The 18767-nt window shown below is 41.9% G+C and overlaps 2 protein-coding genes across 4 annotated transcripts in view; one reads left to right on the forward strand and one right to left on the reverse strand.

The window, feature by feature from the left end:
- Positions 1-79: 79 nt before the first annotated feature.
- Positions 80-13850, forward strand: tsr3 (TSR3 ribosome maturation factor). 2 transcript variants are annotated; one of them, XM_052021986.1, is made up of 8 exons: positions 172-310; positions 2999-3122; positions 3423-3636; positions 5199-5392; positions 5887-6057; positions 6344-6404; positions 11789-11993; positions 13474-13850. In XM_052021986.1, exons 2-7 carry the CDS (start codon positions 2999-3001, stop codon positions 11955-11957), a joined length of 933 nt encoding a protein of 310 aa, XP_051877946.1. In that variant the 5' UTR covers positions 172-310; the 3' UTR covers positions 11958-11993; positions 13474-13850. The 2 variants fall into 2 exon arrangements, with proteins under 2 accessions (XP_051877947.1, XP_051877946.1); XM_052021987.1 differs by lacking the exon at positions 172-310 and adding an exon at positions 80-99 and having other exon boundaries at positions 11789-13850.
- Positions 13851-16875: 3025 nt separating this feature from the next.
- The window catches only part of baiap3 (BAI1 associated protein 3), an 81612-nt gene continuing 79720 nt past the window's right edge, over positions 16876-18767 (reverse strand). For both annotated transcript variants that reach the window (XM_052022221.1, XM_052022220.1), the window contains exon 34: positions 16876-17375. In XM_052022221.1, the coding sequence (XP_051878181.1) occupies positions 17275-17375 (101 nt within the window). In that variant the 3' untranslated portion in view covers positions 16876-17274. The remainder of the gene's footprint in view (positions 17376-18767) is intronic.

Genomic DNA, 18767 nt, shown 5'->3' on the forward strand with positions numbered 1-18767 from the left:
GGGAGAAATCGCCAAAAAACTGCAGGCGCCTTCACATGAACTTTTCGGCCGGAGGATCGCGTGACGCAGCGCAAAGCTTGCATTGATTGGTTAGTGAAGGTAAGGGATCGACGTTTGATTGGTGGAGCGGCCCTGGGGGCGGGTCATCGGGGCTCCTCTGTTGCCCGCCGCTGGGCTCTGGGAGTTCGCTGGTTTGAGAGACTTTGTGGGGAGAAGAAGGGCTTCAGCCGGGGGGGTTGCCGTTTGCTGAGGCAGAAGTTTTCGCACGGGGGCGGGTCATAAATCGGACTTAAATTCGGCAAAAATAAAGGTAGGTGGCCGTGGCCACGAGTCGTGCGTGGTTGCTGTAGGGCAATGTGGTGAGCAGGGCCCTGAGACAAGACATGTCTTCACCCAGAGGTAGTGAGGATCTGGAATTCTCTGCCCTAGAGGGCTGCAGAGGCTCAGATGCAGAGGATATCAAGGGATGGTAGGGTTGTATTGAAAAAAAAGTTTGGCAGGTGATCTCTGCTTTTCGTGATTTTTATTAATGACTTGGATGAGGGGGTAGAGGGGTGGGTTAGCAAGTTTGCAGACGACACAGAGGTTGGTGGTGGTGTGGATAGTGTGGAGGATTGTCGAAGATTGCAGAGGGACATTGATAGGATGCAGAGCTGGGCTGAGAAATGGCAGATGGAGTTCAATCCGGAGAAATGTGGGGTAGTGCACGTTGGAAGGACAAACTCCAAGGCAGAGTACAAAGTTAATGGCAGGATTCTGGGTAGTGTAGAGGAGCAGAGGGATCTGGTGGCCCATATCCACAGATCCCTGAAAGTTGCCTCACAGGTGGATAGGGTAGTTAAGAAAGCTTATGGGGTGTTAGCTTTCATAAGTCAAGGGATCAATTTTAAGGGCCGTGATGTAATGATTCAGCTCTATAAAACTCTGGTTAGACCACACAGAGTACTGTGTCCAGTTCTGGTCGCCTCATAGGAAGGATGTGGAAGCGTTGGAAAGGGTACAGAGGAGATTTACCAGGATGCTGCCTGGTTTAGAGAGTGTGTATTATGAGGAGAGACTAAGGGAGCTAGGGCTTCACTCTTTGGAGAGAAGGAGGATGAGAGGAGACATGATAGAGGTGTACAAAATATTAAGAGGAATAGATAGAGTGCACAGCCAGCTCCTCTTTCCCAGGGCACCAATACTCAATACAAGAGAGCATGGCTTTAAAGTAATGGGTGGGAAGTTCAAGGGAGATATCAGAGGAAGGCTTTTTACCCAGAGAGTGGTTGGGGCATGGAATGTGCTGCCTGGGGTGGTGGTGGAGGCAGGTACATTGGTCAAATTCAAGAGATTACTAGATAAGCATATGGAGGAATTTTAAATAGATATGTGGGAGGAAGGGGTTAGATAGTCTTAGGCGAGGTTTAAAGGTCGGCACAACATGTTTAGAGAACTAAAAAAAACAAGTGAGAATCCTACAGGAGTATAGAGTCTGTGTGTGGTGTTTAAAAGATAATAGGAGGGCGAAGAGGAGACACAAAATGGCATTGGCAGAAAGATTAAAGAAAATTCCAAAGCACCTGAGAGTATGTTAAGGGCAAGAGGGTAAACAGGGAAAGAGTAGGGCCTATTAGAGGCCAAAGGAGCAATCTTTACACTCTCAGTTGTAATGCATGGTTTTGACGTGAAACACAAGAGATGCTGGAATCTGGAGCAACACACACAAAAAGTGCTGGAGGAACTGTTTTGACCTGAAATGTCAACTTTGCATCCACAGATGCAGGCTGACATGATGAGTTCCTCCAGCACTTGTTCTTTTCAGGGATTGATTAGGCGTGGTCTTGTTTGACTAATGTGATTGAATTTTTTGAGGAGGTAACGAAGTGTGTAGATGAGGGTAGATCAGCAGTGGATTGGTGCTGGGATGCTTGCAATTTGTTGCATATCTTAGCAATCTGAGTGTGAATGTAAGAGCTGTGATTAATAAGTTTTCAGATGACATAAAGATTGGTAGGAGGTTAGTCTTTTGCTACAAAACAATATTGATCAGTTGATAAGATGGACAGAGGAAAGACAGATGGAATTTAAAGCTGAAAAATGTAAGGATGCATTTTGGGAAAACTAATATGGCTAGGATGTACATAATAAACAGTAGGACTCCAGAAAGTCCGAGGAACAGAGAGAGCTTAATGTGCATGTCCAAGCATGTCTGAAGGCAGCAGCACACATAGAAAAGATGTTTAAGATGGCATGTGGTATATTCCTTTATTAGCCAGGGTACAGAATATAAGAGCAGGGAGGTTGTGTGCTACAACTATATAAATCATTAGTTAGGTCATAACTGGAATAGTGTGTGTATTTCTGGCCACCACACTAGGAAGAATGTGATTGAACTGGAGATGGTACAGAGGAGATTCATCGGGATGTTGCTTGGGGGGGTGTTTCAGCTGGGTTTGGTTTCCTTGGTGTGGGGAATGCTGAGCAGTGACCTGATTGACATGCACAGAATAGTAAGGAGCATAGCTAGGGTAGATAGTGAGATGCTTTTCCTCTTAACAGTGAGGTTATTATCAGAGGGCAGGTATTAAAGTAAGGGTAGGAGATTTAAAGGGGATATGATGAAGAATTTTATTCACCCAGATGTGGTTAAAATCTGAAATGCACTGGCTGAGGGGTGGTAGTGGCAAGTACTCTTAACATTTAAGTATTCAGATGAGCACTTAAAATGATCAGTATTGTTAGGTACTTGATAGTTGACACAGACACACTGGGCTGAATGGTATGCTTCTGTGTTCTAAGACTCTACGTTTAAGTCAGATCGATAGATTTTTGTATATTGAGAGAACAGGAGGATATGGTGTTAGTGCACAAAGTGAGGCAGAGGTATAAGGTCATCCGTGATCTTATTACATGGGCTGACTGCCCAGTTTCTGCTTTTATTTCGTGAAATGTTGTTTCAGCTGGTATTGCCTACATTGTCAACATCTTTAATTCCATTGCTATCATTCTTGTTCAGATGGGGCGGAAGAAACAGTTACAGAAAAAGGAGCATGCATCTCCGAAATGGAAAGATGTCCGCCATAGGGAGAAGGGTCGATCCTTGGAGTCATTCGGAGAGGATCTTCAAGATGCTTTACCAGGTGCATGGTTGTTACCACGTTTTAACTCTATACGGATCAAATCTTGGTTGGGGATAGTCTTGACTTCTTAGCCCTTTGCATCCTGTGTGTGAGTGTGTACGGCTAATGTATACAGTGTTCTAATTTGGTTTTGATTGTACTGATAAGCTCTTGTTTGTTATAGTAGTGTGGGTCATTTTCTGCCTCACTTCGTAGTAAAACAGTGGAATGCAATCAGACTGAATGGTCAACGACACTCTGCCTTGAGTTTCAAATTTCTGCCTTGTTGACAACCCTGACAAAGCACATGTTGATTTTCAGCTGCTGGTGATGGGACATCTGAGGATGGAACATGCCCGAAATTCCACTTCCCATGTCCACTGGCCATGTGGGAATTGGGACACTGTGATCCAAAAAGATGTACAGGCAGGAAACTTATTCGCAAAGGGTTTGTCCGCAACCTGCGCATCAACGAGAGGTTCAGTGGACTAGTTCTGACTCCTGTAGGAACCAAATACGTCTCACCCTCTGACAGGTAAACGAAATATCCATCGAGTAATGTAAGACTCGTTAACAAAATGTTTGTGCATGTGCTTATCCATTAAAGCCACTTAAAGCTTGCAAGTTGGCCTTGGAATGAGCAGTGCTACTATCCTTGAACAGGGCTCAGTTCTCAATGGTGTTGTGTGATTTGCTTCTTGTGATTGCAGATTGCAAGTATTGCACCACGGCCCTGTTTTACCATGTCAGATCTTGACTGGCTAATTTGGGTATAGTATTGGTGCAGGGCCTTTTGGGCAATGCATTTCTCCTCTGGCCCTGCTGTGAACGTCTGCAAATTGTGCCTGCTACTATAATTCGTGGGTGGTTGTGGAATTCTACGAGTCCTGTTTCCTTTCTTTTTGTTTGAACACAGCTCTCTGGAGTTATTCCACTGAGGATGTACAAAGTGTGAAACATAGAAGGAGTTGGTCATTTGGCCCTTTGGGGCTGCCCCGTTGAGTACCTTCCTGGCTGATCTCTAACTCAATACCACATTCCTGCGCACTCCCCATATCTCTTGATGTCGTTTGTCTACAGATCTGCTTCCTTCCTAAATATATTCAGTGACATGGTCTCTTTGCCTTCTGTGGTAGTGAAATCCACAGGTTTACAATCACCTTTGTGAAGAAATTTCTCCTCATTGCAGTCCAAAATGTCTTACCTTGTATCCTGAGACTGTGACCCCTGGTTACAGACAATCCTACCATGCCCAGCCAGGGAGAATGTCCTTCCTCCATTCAGCCCTGTAGGAATTTTGTAAAGGTAAATGAGATCTCCTGTTATAAACTCTAATGATATACAGGCCTAGTTGACCCAATCTCTCCTTGTATGACAGTGCTGCTATCCCACTAATCAGTTTGGTAAACCTTTGCTACACTCTCTCTGTAGAAAGTATATCATTTCTTGGCTAAGGAGACTAAAACTGCATACAGTGCTCTAGATGTGGTTTCACCAAGGCTTTGTATAATTGTAGCAAGATATCCTTGCTTCTGTACCTCTTGCTGTGTAGGCCAACGTATTACTTTCCTGAACTTGTCGCTGTACACGATTATTTTCAGCAGCTGGTGTACTTTTGCTATCTTCAGCCCTGAAGAAGGGTCCTAATCCGAAACGTTGACCGCCTGCTTTTGTCCGCAGATGCTGCCTGGCCTGCTGCGTTCCTCCAGCATCATAGTGTTTTTCATCTAGATTCCAGTGTCTGCAGTCCTTAGTTTCTCTAACTTCTCATTTATTCATGTTAAACTGCATCTGCCATGAATTTGCCCACTCATTCAACTTGTCTAACTCAATTCTAACACTTTCCAGTTCTGATGAAAATGTTGTTGACCTGAAACTTTAATACTGTTTCTCTCTCCATGGATATTGCCTGAGCCTCTGAGTATTTCTAGCATATACATTTGCATTTCAAACTACCAGTTCCTGTAGTATTTAGCTTTTGGGTTTGGTTGGAGTTAATCACCAGTGCAGGCACAGTACAGATAAAATACTGAATAAGACCCTTACTGCATTGTCTAATATTCTATCCTCCTAGCTCTGCACTTTCTACCCCTCCAGAGAGATTGTGGAGCAGCGGGGTGTGGCCGTCATCGATTGTTCCTGGGCTAAGTTAGTGGACACTCCTTTCTCAAGGATGAAGGGCAGACACCTCCGACTGTTGCCCCACCTCATTGCTGCTAATCCAGTGAATTATGGGCGACCCTGCAAGCTTTCCTGTGTTGAGGCTTTTGCAGCCACCTTTTCCATCGTGGGTAAGTTGGAGGAGCTGTGTTGACCGAGTTTCAGATGTGTCCTTTCATCATTTCCAATCTGCTCCCCTTCAACTGAGCCACACTGGCTTTGTGATTCACAGCAGTCATTGCAGACAGGGAGGGTTGGTAGTCAGATTATGGAGGGAACTGCAGCCAAACAGGTTCCTCCATTTTCTCACATTCCATGTACAGATTGGATGCAGTACTCAGGAGGCAAGTAGAAGGAGGGATGATGATGGAATCTGCCTATGGCTTTGGACCAGGGCATAATGGATGGGAATGGAGGGTCCTGGACATAGAGGAGGGTAGTGTTGTACTCTAAGATGAGTGGAGAGTTATGGAACACAGTAACTGGAGGTTGGACAAGGGTGCTGGTGCAGGAGTAGGGAGAAAGAAGGAATTGAAGCAGGTTATGGGAGTATAAAGAGGAATTTGGGAGACTGAAATTTGGGGGAAGATTGACCTGTCCTTGTCATACTGTTTGGTTCTTGCAGGGTTTCCAGAACTGGCTGAGATTCTACTGAAGAAGTTCAAATGGGGGAAAACCTTCTTGGAACTGAACCAAACAGCACTGGAGAAGTATAGTATGTGTCAGAATGAGGTGGAGGTCCAACAGGCTGAGCAGGAGTGGCTTGTTGAAAAGCAAGAGCCAGAAGAACTGGAAGGTAAAAGCTCATCCTATATGTAGCCTCTCTGAAAGTATTTGTTCTGTGTAGGTGCAGCCTCTGTGGTCCATTTATGAATGTAGTCTGAGTATTGACAGAACGCGCAGTCTTCGTACTGTTCCAACAAATGCTTCTGGCTGGTGAACAGGAACTGTGCTCCCCTCTGGGGCACCAGTGAAACCCAGTGAGTGTTAGCACCTTCAAAAGAAAAGTGTATGAATGTAAAGTCGCTGGCAAATGTGATGCAACTAGTGACTCTGTTATTAAAACTGTTTCTCTTTTGCAGATCCATTTGATGTTGATTCGGGAAAAGAGTTCTGTAATCCTAATAGGCCCAACCTTGGAAGGTAAGGGCTAAGCACATACACATTGTATTTTAATTCTTCAAGTTTTTTTTTATCAGTTGGATGTTGTGAAAGCAAAGCCATCCTATTCACCTCCTACCTATTTTAAAAACTCTTACTCCTCCAATTCCACCAACTTGGCTACTGGTTCCCCGCAGTGTGAGACCTTGATATCCTGCTGCACCCGAGTTTCTTCATTGTTCTCATAGTCAAATACAGCAGCTTCAATGTGAAATGAAGCAACCTGGTGGTTAAATATTGACAGGAGGCCAGCAATCTGAGAATTGATTATAACTTTATGGTTGAAGAGAGGTGGCAGGTGTCAAGGAGTGAATTCCATTGTGTGGGGTAGAAATGACTGTAATGACAGCAGTACTAGTGGTACGGAGATTGTAGTACGGACTGAAGGCTTTGGTGCTGGTCTTCTCACTGTTTAGCTTAAGGAAATTATTGTTATTCCAAGACTGGATATTGAACAAGCAGTCAAATATTAGTGGAGATATTTGAGCAGGATGGAGAGGCAAAGCTGTGACATCAATTTATATGTGAATTCTGACCTTGTGTCTGCAGGTGAAGTAGATTAGATGGAGGGGGAAGTGGGGGATAGATCTGGTGTGTTGGTGCTTCCTCCGCCATCAGATAAAGACAAGAGGGAAACAGATTTTCTGGGCTGAACAATCAATGGGCCATGTTCTGGGAGGAGACTGGAAATGGTCAGGCATTTCAAAGAAATGGGGTATTTAATGTGTGCTGTTTCTCAAAGAGGAATTTGCTTGGGATAACTCAGGGATTTGCCAGTTAACTCAACTTTGCATCCTTTGCCACAGTTGCCAATCCTTCGGTCAGTCTGATCTCTCTAATTGATGCACCTACTGTCTCCCACACCAAAATACTGTGCTGCTATTTCCCCAGGTGAGGCTCATCACTCACAGCTTTTTGTCATGTAAGCATTGTTACCTGGGGTTCCCTCTTTAGCACTGAAACACTATGTGATCATCTATAAAATGGTCATAACTGGCCACTTTAATTCTGCATTTGGGTAATCATGCCAAATCTTGAAATGTCACTTGGACTGTTTGCTTTCCTTGAGATATTTTCTGGTGATTTAGTACCAGGATTTCATATCCAATAACTTGATGTTTTTGCCTAAAAAGAATCAATACTGGAACTGCAGTTTTGATAACACCCTCACAAGGTTCTTGTAAACATGCCAGCAGCATTGCATTTCTTCCCAAAATGTAGAGTTTGGGCTAAGAAATTTCTACCCAGAGAGCAGTTCATTTGATGCAGAATATGGTCAAGCAGCATAAATGATTATGATATCTTAAGCACAAGGGAATTGCTTCCAAGCTGTTCTTAACTTGTGTAAAAGACCTTTCGACTGAAGTGGTCCCAACCCAGTTTCCACTGACTGTGTTTGTTTGGAGGGCTTATATTGGTCTTGTACTGGTGCTCGTGTGACTATGGCATTCATTGCCTGACTAGTTATCAGTTGAAATCGGTAAAAACATTAATTGAAAAGACAAACTGTTTAAGACTGATGATTTGAAGTCAGATGAAACTGATTTTAAATAAGTGAGAAATAGGAAAAAGGAGGAAAGAGTTGGCTCAGGACAAAGTAGAACATAGAACAGTACAGCATAGGAACAGGCCCTTCGGTCCATAATGTTGTGCCGAACCAATTACATTAGTAATGAAATGCCCAACTAAACTAATCCCTTTTGCCTACACAATGTCCATGTCCTACCATTTCCCTCACATTCATGTGCCTATCTAAGAGCTTCTTGAATACCCCTATTGTAATTGCCTCTACCACCACTCCAGGCAGCGCATTCCAGGCACCCACCACTCTTTGTGTAAAAACAAAACTTGCCCCACACATCTCCTTTGAACTTACCCCCTCTCATCTTAAATGCATGCCCTCTGGCATTAGAGATTTCAACCGTGCAGAAAAGATACTGGCTACCTACTCTATCTATGCCTCTCATAATCTTATAAACCTCTACCAGATCTCCCCTTATCCTCCGCCGCTCCAGAGAAAACAACCCAAGTTTGTCCAACGTATCCTCATAGCACATGCCCTCTAATCCAGGCAGCATCTTGGTAAACCTCTTCTGCACCCTCTTCAAAGCCTCTACATCCTTTCTGTAATAGGGTGACCAGGACTGAATGCAATACTCTAGGTGTGGCCTAACTAAAGTTTTATAAAGCTACAGCATAACTTCCTGACTCTAACTCAATGCCCCGACTAATGAAGGCAAGCATGCCATGTGCCTTCTTTACTACCCTATCAACCTGTGTAGCCACTTTCAGGGAGCCATGAACTTGGACCCCAAGATCCCTCTGCTCATCAACACTGTTAAGGGTCTTGCCATTAACAGTGTACTGTCTCTTTACATTTGATCTCCCAAGGTACAACACTTCATATTTGGCCGGATTTAACTCCATCTGCCATTTCTCTGCCCATATCTGCAACTGATCTATATCCCACTGTATCCTTTGCCACAACACCACCAATCTTCGTATCATCTGCAAATTTACTAATGTACCCATGTACATTTTCATCCAGGTCATTCGTATGCATCACAAACAGCAGAGGTCCCAGTACAGATCCCTGAGGAACACCACTAGTCACAGACCTCCAGCTAGAATAAGTCCTATCAACTACTACCCTCTGTCTTCTACAGGCAAGCCAGTTCTGAATCCAAATGGCCAATTCTTCTTGGAGGCAGGACATGGGGAATGATTAAAGGGTGCAAGGCAAAAAGGGTTGGCATTGGGCAAGTCAAGAAAAGCATAACATGGAGCTAAAGGAAATGTAAATAGCCATTGGCATTGATAATACTATTGCTATTCTCATTTAAAAAAAAATTGTTATGAAATATTTGAACGTGGTGTTGTGCCCCCTAAAAAGGGAAGGGAAGATAGGATGTGTTTGGCCGTAGCATTTCATTGGAGCTACCAGAAATAACCATTGAATATGGAAACTGATGGTGCCAAAGATGAGATTTAAAAGGACTATTTCCTGTTACTAGGAGGGTAGTGAAGGGTTGCGAGCAGAAGTATGGGAAATGGAACAGACATAGTTAAAGGCTTTTCCTGTTAAGATGTAAGAAATCTTCATTTAAGCTTTTGAGGCCATATTTGTACCATCATTAAATCTCCTATTTCCACCTCCTGTGCCATCACCTGACTCTGTTCCTACCTTCGTGAATCTACTACTGAAACCCCTGTTCATGCCCCTAGACTAGCCCCATTCCAAAGCACTCCTGGCTGGCCTTATTCTTGTGGTCATTTGTCCGAATACGTTGTTCAGCCTGGGTTCAGTGTTTTTATTTGATACTCCTGTGAAGCACTTCAGGATGGTTTTGCTATGTTAAAGTTTTCTGTAAAAGTTGGTTGAGTAAAAAAGATGTATCAAAAGTATTCATTCAGAGGGTGGTATCATCAGGATAGGTGGAAGAAAGATGAGAAATTTGGAAAATGCAATGGAATCCTTCCAGGAAAAGGGATGCTAAGAGTGTAATATTGGGAGCCAGTGTGTTACAGTTGATTTTGATTGCTGGTCTATCCATGGGAATAGAGATAAATCACTGAAAGAGAAGAATTAAAAATGCACCACGTGTAAGTGAGGTAGTAGTGGAAATTTGCTGTATAGTTGATGAAATTTTCTAATGCAGGCCAAAAGCAAGAAAGTGCACTGGTAGTCATCAGGTGAAGGAGAGGTGCTGATGACCAGTTTACAGAATGTCTCACATAGCACAGAGGAAGATAAAGCCTTGGCCTGCATGGGTTTCCATAGTAATACCTTTATTTGAAGAAAGTGAGTGAGGTCACAGGAAAAGTATTTCAATATGAGAATGTTCAAGTGAATGGAATATTGGGTATAGTTTGGCCTCCATTCAGGAGAGAAGGAAAGGCCTGTTAGACCATTACAGTGGGGGATTGAGGTATAGAGGGCTTGGACATAAAGTGTAAAAATCTCCTGGTTAGGATCTAGGAATTGTTAAAGTGGCTGACAGACAAAAGTAGGTGGGACAAGAAAGAACATTGAAAGAAAATTTTGTTGCATAGAAAGGAATCCATTTCATGAAAGGATGGATACACTGGGGCTGTTGTCAATCTTGTAGAAGGGTTGGAGGTCATGGAGATGAGATCCATGGTGGTTGAAGTACATGTGGGTCTGGGAAACGGTAGCTCAATGTTCAATGGTGACCTCTTTGTACAGTGAGAGGTAGGGAGAGGCACAACCTCCACAAAATTCTCCAACCAGCAGCTGTCTTAACCAGAGTTGAAGCCACAGGTCTACTCTGCTGCTGTAGAAATCAACAAATGATTCCATGTTTTTAAAGTCTCTGAATTAGAGATGCAGTCACTGCTTCTGAAAGTGGATTTTTGATTCTCTGCTTTTTGTGCAACCCATCCTTACACCTTGAGGTTCCATTCTCCCTGTTCCAGTCACAATTCAATTATCTTGCTGATTCAGGATTCAACTTGGAATTTAAAAAGGAAACTTGGGTGTCATTGCACCAACAAAATTAGTGCAAAGGGGTGAATTTTTAACAACTAGATCTATGGAACTCCAGGTTAATTTAGGATCAAATGATAAAGCTGAAACTAATCAGTTCTTTAATCAGGATAACCCAGGATGTATTCAGAAGGATTAGCAAAGTTGTATCTCAAATCATATTCAATTTTTTATTTAAGAATTTAACCTGTCCTGATCAATTGTGCAGCCTCATCCCTCTCCATCCCCAGAACCCTAACTGGCTTCTTTATTTCTTGGGGAAACTATGCTTTGGATAGATCTTTGGAGCTGATTACTTTACAGGACTGTATATAAATTAAAGCCATTTTGTATTGTTCCATTAACCTCTCCCAGGGTAAATACAATGCAAGGGCAATTTTATCAAAATCAGTTGGGGCATTCTTTGTAGATGTGATAAAATAGTCTGTACCTTTTTTAATTCTCTTGACCTATCTGCAGTCTTTGACATGATTGATCACATCTCTGCTCTTCAACACCCATTATGTTTTCACTAACTAGATGGGGCTGCACTTGCCTGATCCTTCCTTATCATTCTGGCTATAGCCAGAGAAATGCAGTGGCTTCTCTGTCCTACCTGCACTGTTATTTTTGGCATACATCAGACATCTCTCCTTGGAACCTTCCTATTTCTGTGCTGACCTTCGACAGGGCCATGTGGCTGTAGATCTTATTCAACCTTGGGTCTAGTCATCATCAAAAGATTTCCAGAAATAGGAGTGACTTCCCAAGGCAATACTTTAATGAGTATGACACCTGGCAACTTTTAAGCTCATTGAAATTGTGAGAAAACTTTGATTCATTCACATTTCCTTGTATCTTTCATTTAATGTTGTTTAAGAGTTGTGGAGCTTGAAGAAAGAAGTGATGAAGATTCTGAGGAAGAAGATGAAAATAGTAAACCAGAGGAAGAAAATGAAGCAGAGGTTTGCAGTGAATATGAAGAGCAAGCAGCGAGCAGTGAGGAAGAACAACTTGCTGGAAAGACCATCAGGGTTGCAGAGGATTGAGGGTGAATGTAATAGTGAAGGACTCTGCAGGACTTGGTAGGAGGCCTCCTCCCTGTTAACAGACACGTTTTTATTTTTAAAATGTCAGTGTGTTCAGAATACGTATTTATAACTAATAGTTGGGCTCTATGTAGGGCACTGTTTATTTGGTCAAATTAAAGGACTTGCACTTTTACAGTATCCTTCAGTGTTAAGAATAGTAAACCATTTAGCCTCTCAAGCCTATTCTACCATTCAATGAGTTTCCAACTGCTCTGTTTTTCCTTTTACAAAACTCCATTTATTTTTCCATATATCCATTTATGGGATCCAAATTTCAATCAGAGTGCAGAAGTTTCTTCTAAGTACAGTCATGAATAACGTTGGTCTAATTTTTTGGATTATGTCTGAAAGCTCAAATTGCCCCTTAAACTTCTGAATTCCAGCAAATCTGACCCTAGTTTCTGCATTCTCTTTCTGTGAACTAGCACCTGGTCTAGGTACATTAATGCTGCACTTCCTCCAGCACAGATAATTTCATCCAAGGACATGGTGCCCAGAATTTCACACATAACTGCAAATGTGGGTTTAACGAGGGCATTGTAAAGCTGTAGCGTAATTTCTGTCTCCTTGTACTCCAGTCCTTGGGGTATAAAGGCCTGCTTTCCGTTAGCTTTCTTGATTAACTTCTATAGCTGCTATTTTAATTATATTAATAAACAATTTTCATGTACCCCTAAAAATCTTTAGACATCCAGGATTTCTAGCTTTTAACCATTTAGAAAATACTCTTTTACCCTTTTGGGTTCCAAATTAATGACATCTGTGCACTCATTTTTGAATCCATTTGCTACAGTTCTTTTCCATTTGCTTTATTAATACTTAATTGTAATTTAATGCTGCCTTCCACATTGTATTCAATGCTATCTGTATCATCAGCAATCCTGGACATCCTATTAATGAAGTGAATAGCTGTGGCCCCAGCATTCATCCTGCCAGGTTGAGAACCCATTCACTAAATTGGAATCATAGAAAATTTATAATACTGAAGGAGACTATTTAGCCCTCCATGTCAATGGCAATGCAGAAAGAGGAGCCACCCTAATGCATCCTTCCAGTATGATGTCTGAGGTCCGTGGTGTAGTAGTCAAAGGGTTAAAAGCAACCATCCCAGAAAGTTTGAATAAACATTTGGATGTCGCCACATACAAGAATGGTTAATGGTCTGTGAAGTTCTCTGAGAATGCTAAGAAAATATAAGGAAATTGATAACTTAATTCAAAGAGCCAATATCTGGGTATTGATTGATTGCACAATTGTGAATCAGGAATTGTTTTGAGAAGCCATTGATGGCAATAAACATCTTCCATGGCATTTAGGTCTTCAAAGCTAGAAGAGTTAGTTCTTACTTTGGTAATAAGAGATATTTAAAGGCCTAGGCTAAGTCAGTGAGTTACCTGTGTGGTGGAACTTGGTCATGAGACCCACATGGGAAAACTGTCAAGAGCAATCAATTCCATGCTCTGTTTCTGTTTAGCTCAGTTCCAATGATGAGGATACTACACAATTATTGAAATGGAAAATGGAGATTGTCATATAATAACCAGTAGTCCAGCTGCACTGGTACAAAAATGGACAAAATAGGTCGGACCTGGACTAGAATATTGATGTGAAACAATCTCATTGGAGAACAGAAGGAACTGGAGCACGATGGATATTGGAAACAGGATTTAACTCCCTACTGAAACTGGAATGATACAAGTACCTGGGACTAACACAGTAAAGAGGAACCTTGGGTGTGGGATTTGGAGAACAAAGTCACATGCTTGTACTTTACTTTTCTAGTTAAAAGTTTGAATAAAGCTAAGTATATCTTTTACCATTTGTGAATAATGTATCTTTAATATTAATGCAAATTTGGCACAATAGTAGCCCTACAGGTTGTGTCTATCAAGTACACGCCCAAATATTTTTCATGTTATTCAGGTTTCTTCTTTTCTAGTCCTTTTCAGACTGAGTTCCAGTCCCCTACTGCCCTCTGAGAGGGGAAAATGTACTGGGGAAATAAGTCCTTCCTATTTACTTCAAGGCCTGTCAAAAATCCTCCTTCGGCCCCTTTTCCAAAGGAGTGTAAATACCAGCCTGTCTGTCCTTTCTTCATAGCTAAACTTTTCTAGTCCCGGTAATAACTCTGTGAAGTGACTCTGCACAGTCTCCAATTATGTTTTGTATTTGGTAGCACAGTGGCACAGCTGATAGAGCTGCTGTCACAGCTACAGTAATCCAGATTCAATCCTGATCTCCAGTGCTTTTAGTGTGCACGTTCTCCCTGTGATTATGTGAGTTTCCTTGGGATACTCTAGCTTACTCCCACATTCCTAAGGCGTCCTGGCTGGTAGGTTAACTGGCTACTTAAATTATGCCTAGCATGTAAGTGAGTGGTAGAATGTGGGAAGAATAAAAGTCTGTTATTGTGAGTGATAGTTGGTGCAGACTTGGTGGGCAGAAGGGCATATTTCTGTGCTATGTTTCTCTGACTTAAACTGCACAATTCTCAAGTTGTATCCTGACTTAATGTTGCATGTAGTTCTCTCATAATCTCCCTGCTGTCATCCTGGGCCTTGGTTAATAAAGCACTCATATGCCATTTTAATTATCTTAAGGATCTGTGGACATGTTCTCCAATTCCCTCTGTTCCTTCATGCACCTTAATATCTCCCTATTTATTGTATATTCCTTTATCTTGTTGCTTCTCCCTAAATGCATTGCCATTTACCTCACCAAACTAAATTCAACTTGCCACTTTTCTTCCTAATTAGCCTGCTTGTGTAGTGTTCTTGCTCATCCTTGTGCTGTCTAAAGCTTTCTTTTGTCACTATCAACTGCATGGGCCAATTTATCTGCAAACTTTATCATTCCTCCCCTCCATCACCAGTGTTCGGTCATCTGTGTCATTAATGTTTATTCCAAACAGCAAGTGAATGAAGGTACTGAGCCCAGTGGAACCCTGCTGAAAAGTCTTCCAGCTGCAACAACAAAATCTGTCAACATTAGCCTTTACTTCCTGCCAAATTTGATTCCAATTTGCCATACTGTCTTGCACACTTTGGGCTTTTGCATTTTTGACTAGCTTGTCTTGTGGGATCAAAAGCATACTGAAATCTGTGTAGATCAGACCAAAGCATCTAAGTTTTGACAAAGGGTCTTTGACCTGAAACTTAAATTGTGTTTTTACAGATGCTGCTGACCTGCTGAGTGTTTTCCGTTTTTTGTTTCAGATTTCCAGCTTCTGCAGTTTTTTTTTGCTTTTCATAGGGCAATAAGAGTCCGGCGCCACTTATGTAGCCAGGGTAGATTGGACAACGCCAATATCCTTTCAAAATGACTTGAGGTATTCTTCACCCTTGCACAAGATAGCCAACATCCAGTATAGGGCTCAAACCAGCTTTAAAAAGATACAATCTACACCCATAATTATGGAATCTCTTAGAATTAATGCTTTATTCCTCCCCCTCCTCACCACACTGGACAGCCTCCTACTCCCAAGTACCATATTTTTGCATTCTCTGTATTCTTCCAACAGCCTTTATTCTTGCCACATGGCAATTCCATTGATCTTGTTGGTTAGGAGCAGTTTCTGAATATCTTCATGCTCTACCTTGCTTGCTTTTACCTTACTCTGTACAATATCAGTTAAACCAACCCCATTCTGATCGGGAAAACTACTTCCCCAGCTCTTGTTTTGGAGTGTCTCCAATTCTCCTCCAGTTGAGAGCCAGATAGATTCTAGATGGAACAAACTACTGTAGAAGTGTTTGTTCAAGTTTGCGCAGATCTGCGTAGGGGCAACCTCTGGAAGCTCCAAAGTGCTCCACAGGTAGTGGTACAGTTTTAAATGTAAAGATTACCTAATTGAGTGATGGAGCAGACCTGAGAGAGTATATGTTTCCTCCTGCTATATTTTGTTTAAAGCTGCCTTGCAGTCATCTTGCTGCCTGTAGAAATTGGCTACATCTCACCTTGTCGTTAGATAATCTCAGAACCTTCTCAGCTTCATTGAGCAAAAAGCAGCATCCCCAGGAATCTAGCAACTGTACACTTCACCCAATTGAATTGGGTGAAATGTACAGTTCACTTGAATTTTGAAATCTATGATTTTCATTCATTGCCTTAATATGGCATTCTACTGACATCTGTTAATGGCTTGTTTTTGGCAGCATGGACTCTGCCTCCTTTAGTTTTATTAAGCTGGATTTCCTTGTTCTCTGTGACTTTCAATCCTGTGGAACCTTTGTTACAGTTTTCTCCTGAATTTAATTTGAAGTGAGATGCAACCTTCAGTGCAGTTTGCTCATTTCCTTAGCCCAGGTAATTTGCATTTGTAGATAGCACTTTGTGTGAGATGAATTAGTTGGCAATGTCATCAATGGCAGTGACTCGGGTAAATGTGAGAGCTAGTTAACCCACAATGATTCAACAATTAAATAATAAGATAGTGATTAAATGCTGAATGTTGTGCTTAGAGGTTGGACATTTAATGACCTAAAAGCAGAGGTAGGATCTTGGCTTAAAATTTCACAAGGACAACAAAGCAAGAGTATGTCTCATTTGAATACTTTTAAACATTTTCAAAATTACAGTTACAAAAATCTGACAGAATTTTGGACAAAATTACCACTTTTTCAACATTTCTCTGCAATAGACAGAAGTCACTGAAATTCATTTAAGAAAAAACACACTCAACATTGATTTGTCTCTCTATAGTAATAAATGGGAGCTACATCACCTCAGTGGCTGCCTACACACCAGTAAGAAGCTTCAGATTGTATTCAAAATTGCAAGAGACTAGGAGCTACTACATTATTTCCACAGTGATGACAGTGAGATGCTATAAGCACTGGATAAATACTGCACTTCCGCTCTTCCCCACCGCGCACCCCCCCCCCCCCCCCCCCCCCCCCCAGCACTGGATCAGTTTTATCCCTACTGTGCTGAATTGCCTTTCGCTGATGGATCACTATTATTCCCATACCACTGGATCACCTCCACAGCATTAGATCAACATTATCCCTACTGTATTTGATCATCCCTGTGCCAATGGATCATTATTTCCCTAGCCCCAACATACCTATGGAACTAGATCGATATCACTGCCTCTCTTGTGCTTGCAGCACAAGACAAATATTGCCCCTTACCCTGCCTTGCGGCAATGGGTCAATAGAGTCTCAATGTTGAGGGGGTCTGGAACAACTTTAATGTCACATTTACAAATCATGACTCCAACACTTTACGCATTTCTGTGTGTCTGAATCTTTTACACATTTAAAATTTGCTTGGTTTACTCTGGAGACACTTCCATCTCCTTCATAATCTTGACAAAATCCTGCGCTTCTTTATCACCAGTGCGTCCTTCCAGTATCTTCATGATTGGTTTCATCACTGCAAAACAAAATCAGTCTTTAGCATTCAGTAGAGAGTGTGTGTATATCACAGGGAAGTGGTGTTGAACCATATGGCCAGGGAAGTCCCAATCTACTGCCCAATGCATTTAGCAATAGGGGGCACATTTTTTCCCTTCTTCTTCTTGGTACAGACACCTGCAGAAAAGACATAAGTAAGGACTCCATCATGCTCAGGTGCAAACCCTACCAGTCAAATGTTGGCTGCCCTATCCAAAACATTCCACCATCATCATACCATACCTAGTCTACTTATTCACAGAATGCTCTACCACCTGAACCTGTGACCTGTACCACCTAGAGGGCTAAGGGCAACAAGCACATGGGAACATTACCACTTGCAAGTTGCCTTCTATGTCTCACCATCCTGACTTGAAAATTTATCACCTCTCCTTCATTGTCAATGGTCAAAATAATGGTACTACAGTCCAACAACATTGGGAAAGTGCTAGGATTTTAAGAAGCAGCTTACATCAGCCTCTCAAAAGACACTTAATGATGGACAATAAATTCTGTTCTTGCCAGCGACATGCTGATTCTACAAACATACTTTTCTAAAGAAAACATTTGTTGATATTTAATGTCCATAATGGAAAATGAAAAACAGCTACCAGAAAGATGGCATTGGTGGTAGCATGCCTCAACACAGCAAGGAGAAATCTGGAATTTTAAAAAGATTGAATAGTGAGTCTCAGTCCCGATACAAATCAGTTCTACATTTTACTGATAGGTTCATACATTGCATTCTAATTGATCCCTCAACATATCTTGAGGACAAGTAGAGTTCAGATGAAGTGAATTATTGGCCAAGAGAACTGGATGCTTCTTTAAAGACTGAGAATTTTCTTAGATTTTCTCCTGCTTCACTCCCATAAGAACATTAGCAGAAGAAGCAAGATTAAGCCATTTGCCTCCTTGAGCTCGTTTCACCATTCAACAGGATCATGATTGATTCTTCACCTTAAATATGCTTTTCTTCATAGTGTCCAGATTCCTTGATTTCTACCCCACCCCCCACCAAGTATTCAAAAATCTATTAATCTGTCTTCAATATACTTGATTGAACAGCCATAGTGCTCAGGTACAGAATTCCAAATGCTTGAGTAATGAAATTTCCCCTCATCTTGGTCGTAAATGACCAAATCCTTATTGTAATTCAGTAACCATCTTGTTTTAGATTCTTTAGCCAAGGGAAACATCCTCCCAGCACTCATAGGCATCTTAAATCCAAAGTACAAGTTGCAACCTTTCTCTCCTCCCAAACTTTGGGGACTTCAGTTTTAGGAAAGCACCCTTGGGTTAGACCAGTTGGAAGGGGAAATAGAGAGGTCTGTGTCACAGTATGGGAGATTATTCCCATTGGGCAGCGAGG

Source organism: Pristis pectinata, chromosome 8 (genome assembly GCF_009764475.1).
Source record: "Pristis pectinata isolate sPriPec2 chromosome 8, sPriPec2.1.pri, whole genome shotgun sequence".
NCBI lineage: Eukaryota > Metazoa > Chordata > Chondrichthyes > Rhinopristiformes > Pristidae > Pristis > Pristis pectinata.

Coding starts and splice junctions, on each gene's coding strand:
- tsr3 (XM_052021987.1), top strand. CDS start 2,999: ATGGGGCGGAAGAAACAGTTACAGAAAAAGGAGCATGCATCTCCGAAA. Junction 6,058..6,343: donor AGAGCCAGAAGAACTGGAAG/GTAAAAGCTCAT, acceptor TCTCTTTTGCAG/ATCCATTTGATGTTGATTCG. Junction 6,405..11,788: donor AATAGGCCCAACCTTGGAAG/GTAAGGGCTAAG, acceptor ATGTTGTTTAAG/AGTTGTGGAGCTTGAAGAAA.